Genomic DNA, 6,000 nt, shown 5'->3' with positions numbered 1-6,000 from the left:
TTGAATCAGGAGGATTGTCGCGGGCATGGCCGACAGGGATCCTCACACGTAGTCCGGAGGTCCAAAGGTGGAACATCGGTGGTGAGTGGAGGGGTGGTTATGTGGGAAACGGTTTTGGTGTGTAGGTCACGAGCAGGTTTCGGGACTCCTTGACTGGATGATGGAACAAGGCCTACAGCGACCTGAAATCGTTCTGCGTTCTGTTTTTTAGTTGCCGGATGTGTGCGTTGCTCGGGTGAGGGAAGCGAGCGTTTCCTGTTCCTCAGGTTGTAGCGATCGTTTGGGGGGCGGTAGCTTGGTGCTGTGACGTCGCTGTTGGGATGTGGTTCCTCAGCCGACATGAGTCTGGAGGCCCTAGACCGCCGCTTATGGGCAAATTTCGGTATTTCCGGACTTGCGCAGATGACCCAGTTTTAGCCCATACAGAATGCTTAGGTAGGCTTGGGAAAAGTGGCTGTAAAATTGTTTTTCTTGGCATATGTTTGGATTTTGGAGGTGCATATTATAGGTAAGGGTTGTAGCTTCTATATTATGTTGAAAAAAACAGATTTTTAGTGACATTTGCGGCTGCAGTAGGCCTTAGAAGTTAGGTGTTTTGGTGTTGTTTACATGCAGTGAAAGGGGTGAAAAGGTCTCCCACCTATGTTTTGATGGCATATAATATAATTCCGCCGTAAATTTTTTCCTTTTTTTGTCGTTAATTTACTCTTCAGAGGTCGGACAACCATGCCAATGTGAGTTTTTCATGTTCTAAAAGTCGGGTAGGTGATTTTTGACAGCCTCTTTCTCCCATGATTCCCATTGTTAAGAATATGCATATGAAATACTGAAATGCAGCCTTATTCCTGTGATTAGAGAGGTGGCGCCTGTCAGCATCAGCAAATTTGCTTATCTTTAAGATATTCTGGAAAACCGATACATGTTTGCGAGTGGTTCAAAACTTCAAAACGAGCCAGGGATACAATGGATTCAGAGGAATGTATCCACAGCCTACATCAATGTAATACACAGCCTACATCAATGTAATGCAATGATATTTTTTTTCAGATACGTCACAAGAGCCAGGAAGAACCGAACAGCTTACGAGCCGAAGGAAGACAAGATCGAGCCATGGGTGGACTTGTACTCTGTAAGTAATCTAATGCTTTACGTGTTCTGAACATTTCTCAAAATGCATTTTCTAAAAGTCCAAGTTCTAGATCTATTGACGCAGCAGTAATAACATTGATGAAATGTCAATGTTGAGACTTTTGAATATCCTTTTAATTGAAGATCCAACGTTACTGCTGAATACTGGATAACTTTTAGAATTTTAATACTACTTGTCTTCATTATTTGTAGACAGCAAGGCAGATAGACTCTCGTGGTGGCAATTACATATTCAAATCACTCACTCAGTATCCTTTGTTTGATTATACTGCTGCTTGGGTCCCTGACGCAGGGGTAGGCAGCAGTCGGCTAGTCTTCACACTTCGCTTCCATTTGGCTCTGTCCAGTGGGTCGACCCCTGTCAGGCCGCACTCCTTCAAGTCCCTCCTGGCACAGTCCCTCCAGGTTTTTCTTGGTCTAACACGACCTCTGTTGCCAGTCACTTTCAGTTCGGTGATCTTATTTATGCAGTCACTCGATCTTTCAACATGCCCAAACCATCTAAGACGGCGGAAATCCTGTTTCGAAAACTCCCAACTTACGTAAGCATTTGAACCTTTCTCTTTCTTTTATCTATTCATCTTTATCTATATTTTTCAGTCGAATGTAACGCAGTTCGAAAACGCAGCCTTCGAACAAGAATCGGAGACGCCTCAGATCGCACCCCTGGAAGAGAAGGACCCGCCGTATCCCACCATTCCCTGGACGAGCCTGACGGTCGGGGAGACAGTCCAGGAATATGGTAGCTTAGGCAGAATAGCGGAGGGCGTGGTCAACAAGGAGGGCAAGGAAATCCCGGCTGTCATCAATATTTTGAACGGTAATTTATATTTGTGTGGATTTTCATTCAAGAAAACGTCGATTCCTTGTATTCTGTATGCAAATGATATGGTCAACTAGTTCAGAATAGACCTCCATGCTTGCTCAGTCACTAAGTCCATAAGCTCCTTGCTCAGTCACATTGCTCACTGATGTAACTATCGCTATTGATGGTATTGCTGATAATGATGATGATGACGATATTGCCAGTAATAACGCTGTTGTTATGATCCGATAGGTGGCGCTTCCGACCAGGACAGCAGGGACTTCATGAACGAGATTGACGTCATGTGTGCAGTGGGCAACAATATCAACGTCATCGGGTTGATAGGGGGCTGTAGGTATAATGGTAAGTAAAGCATGAAGACCATAAAAACAATAAAATGCATCGAAAGTCATCTTCATAATGGGGAAAGGCATTATTCTTAAGAATAAAAATCAAGACGTAACGACGTCTTGGCCAATCCTTCAGCGCTACACAAGATGAATAACCGACTTCTTCCCCAGTACACCTAGTTAACAGAAATGATGCGTTGTGCCATTCTGTTCAATATGGAGTTAATAAACAAAACTGATGTCTTTGGCAAAACTCTTCTGCTTCCTTTTCAACCCCAGGTGATTTGTACATAGCGATGGAGCACGCGCCGTTCGGCAATCTTCGGGACTTCCTCCGAGACAGCCGGAAGCTGGAGGAGTACGAGTCCATCCGGAATGGCGTCAGCCACATGGGGAACCAGGTGTGTAGTCAAGTGACGTCATCGGTGCATCCACCGCCATCTTGGTGTCCCTATTTGCATTTCAGTGGATAAGACCGTTGTCCGACGTTCGACCGTTGTCCGACAAGCTGTCGTCTGACCTTCTCAAATAGATATTTCTAAATATCAACGGGTCAAAGAAGAGAACACCTAAGACGAAAGAAGAATGATCTGTAAGGCATTATCAAACCTCAAGACGTTGTTAAATCATCACTGAATTTTGTCAGATTTCGGTAAAAATCTATTTAAACTTTACATTTTCTCAGGTGGAGGTGAAGAGGGCCCTGTCCAGTCTCTCGGCCGGGCGGCTGCTGCAGATCTCCCTGGATATCGCTAGGGGGATGAAGTACCTCGAGGAACAAGGGGTACGTGGAAGCTTCTTAAAACGTTTCTTGACATTCAGATACAAAAATTCTGTTAACAAAGTTGATATTTGGCATCTACACACGTCCTCCATGGACCTTTAGAAGAATGGCTGAAGTGAATCAAAATAAGTTTCCATTGTTCAGTACCTAATACTGACTCTGATACCGAGCAACGGGAGAGAATGTAAAGCTTGTAATGTCCACAAGAATAAAGCCAAAGCTCGTACGGGGACTTAGCCTCCACCAGGCCTTCATGTGCGAGGGTACGGGGATTGTTGAATTCAGTATAAAATCGGGAAATTGGCCAGGGAAGCCAGTCCAAGCTAAGGTTCATGTTTCCCCTCCGCGGCCGACCAACTCCTCTGGTAGGAAAAGTGCCAAAACTCCCCTGGCAAATTATTCTCCCTATAACAGCCAGCGTAGTCAGCCTGGTAGATCTGACAGGTGGTCTCAATTGTCTCGTCCCTTCACAGATCATCCACGGCTACCTGTCCGCCAAGACGACTCAGATCGGCGAGATGTGGATCGTCAAGATCTCCGAGTTCTGGAAGGCACAGGACGAGGCACACAACGTAGGTTACTACAGTTCATTTCCACACTGTATCGCCACCGTCTTTTGTATAGTTTTATCAATAAACGATCCAGCAGCAGAAAAGCGAGTGAAAGACATGAGCGTCACAGACACGCAATGGCTGATGGCTACATCAAAACAGTAGCACCTTGTCGCATCTATGATCCATCTATAGCTAAGCCCGGAATATCCAACTCGACATGTTGTTTAGGATTTCAATGTATTTGTATCTAGTGAATCTAGTATCTAGGCACTGTCAGGACAAACTTTCTTTGTTGACTTATGATTACTCTGTGTCTGGACCCATGGACAGCAGCATTTTGAAAATAAATACAAAAAATCTCTCGAGGTGTTTGTCACTGGTGACTTGTGCCGTTTTCAGAACAAACGTCCGGTGAGGTGGGCCGCTCTGGAGTCCATCAAGACCAACAGGTGTACCCACAAAAGCGATGTGTAAGTCAACTGTCCCTTTTTGCTTCGTTAGTGATGCTCAATGTTTATCTGGTTGTCAAAATTTACCACTGTGTGACCAAACAGAACCATGTCTTTCAGAGTAATGGAATTGCTCCTTTGGTATCTTCTTGAATAGATCTTTGTCCTTTCTTCGCAGATGGTCCTTCGCAGTCACACTGCACGAGATTGTCTCTTTAGGTAACACATTTTGTATTTTCATTTTTGATTTTAAGGTTGGAATACATGTCAACTAAGATAAGACAGATGTATCAACACGTCAGCATTTCTCTAAATCAAAAGTGACTAAATCACCAAAGCTTCTATTTCGGAATACCAAGGTTGTACTGCTTCTTTTCAACAGATATATCAGGTAGCAACAAGTTTGATCCATGTGAGACGCTAAGAACAACCCTGTTGTCTTTTTTCAGGAGGAACCCCCTACCCCGACAAGACCGCTCCTGAAGTCTTCCGTGACCTGTTGGACGGGTACAGGATGGAGAGGCAGAGTAACTGTGGAGAGGAACTGTAGGTTATGGCCCCCCGGAGGCTCCTTTCTTCTAAGACTTACAGTGACATGCTTAGTTTCAGTGGTCCAATCCTGGACTACAAGATCCTACAAGGTTGTGGGCTCGAATCCCGGCCGTGTCCGTGTTTTTCCAATACTGATTTTGTAGTTACGGACTAATGACGTTAATCTGTCGGCCTGATGTTGAAGAAGATAATCTCCAAGCAGATCCACGGTGGCGTAATATAGTATCAAACCCAGCCTTTGGTGCCCGTTTGACTCCCTTTGGCCAGCTATACTCCTTGGCCAGGTTTGATACTATCTTATGGCACCGTAGGATCTGCTTGGAGATTAGAAGAAGAGACAGATCTAATGCGCCACCAAGCCCCTCCATAATGGCGTGGTCACATTTTTCGTAGAGTGTCGTATTTTAGTATTAAAGAATTTTCAATAGGCTGTGACAGAAGTTCCAAAGCAGCTGAGTTTTGTACGATATGCACAACTATCTGAAGAGTGTCCTCAGTTAACGATGGTAAGACGATCGTAAGACTAATCTGCATAGCTTAATACCTCTGTCACATTTGGCGAAAATACGATCCGACGACGATTCTGTAGCAATCGCCCGAGTCTCGCTTATAACAATAACTTTATTGCACAACAATTGTACAAGGTACAAAGTATGGCTTATATGTGACAGGGGCGGGTTTCAGTTGAAAAATACACGCAAACCCACTGTCGATCTTTAATATGGCCAATCTCCCATCGATACGCCCGAAGATCGTGGATAATGTGACAGGGGTATTAGGAATCCAGAATAACGTGTAACTTATTTGTATTTCTTTTTTCGGTGGTATGACCAACCCTTCCTTTTTCCACCCGGCAGGTACAACATGATTCAGCGGGGCTGGATGGAGAACCCGGATGCTCGCCCGACCTTCACGGAGATCGCCGACACCTTGGAGGGTATGCTCAAGGGCAAGGTCACGGTGAGTCGACTGGTGTTTTATACATGACGCCATAAGATGCACAATATTTATAGATGTAATAAACTATGTCACACAGGGGAATTATGCTCCGAAAGAATAACAACATGGATTTAATTGAACATCGGAATTTTCTCTTACACAACCAGTTTGTCTCACCTGCTGACGTTCCGATGTCTGTCAGACATCTTCCTCAGAGCTTCTAACTGGAGTTCTGCTTAATTTATCGCCGTTATATGTAGTCGATGATTGAGTCCGAACGAGACATTTCTTGTATTGAGGCCTAAACGTTTATTTGGGACCGTTTTGGCCGTTCTATAACTGTTTTATTATGACACAACAACAACAACAACAACAACCAAAATTAGCATGATGCCACTCATAGTGATGTCCCAGCTTA

The 6,000-nt window shown here is 44.4% G+C and overlaps 1 protein-coding gene across 6 annotated transcripts in view; it reads left to right on the top strand.

Moving 5' to 3' along the window:
• The window catches only part of LOC118406637 (protocadherin-15-like), a 57,679-nt gene that overhangs the window by 49,598 nt on the left and 2,081 nt on the right, over positions 1-6,000 (top strand). For all 6 annotated transcript variants that reach the window (XM_035806855.1, XM_035806856.1, XM_035806857.1 and 3 more), the window contains 10 exons: positions 1,048-1,129; positions 1,750-1,969; positions 2,207-2,317; positions 2,584-2,705; positions 2,990-3,088; positions 3,562-3,660; positions 4,042-4,112; positions 4,270-4,310; positions 4,541-4,637; positions 5,501-5,603. In XM_035806855.1, the coding sequence (XP_035662748.1) occupies positions 1,048-1,129; positions 1,750-1,969; positions 2,207-2,317; positions 2,584-2,705; positions 2,990-3,088; positions 3,562-3,660; positions 4,042-4,112; positions 4,270-4,310; positions 4,541-4,637; positions 5,501-5,603 (1,045 nt within the window). The remainder of the gene's footprint in view (positions 1-1,047; positions 1,130-1,749; positions 1,970-2,206; positions 2,318-2,583; positions 2,706-2,989; positions 3,089-3,561; positions 3,661-4,041; positions 4,113-4,269; positions 4,311-4,540; positions 4,638-5,500; positions 5,604-6,000) is intronic.

The sequence above is a fragment of the Branchiostoma floridae genome, chromosome 19, assembly GCF_000003815.2.
Source record: "Branchiostoma floridae strain S238N-H82 chromosome 19, Bfl_VNyyK, whole genome shotgun sequence".
NCBI lineage: Eukaryota > Metazoa > Chordata > Leptocardii > Amphioxiformes > Branchiostomatidae > Branchiostoma > Branchiostoma floridae.
Note: the sequence above shows the minus strand (reverse complement) of the source record. Positions and strands in the feature narration are given on the sequence as shown.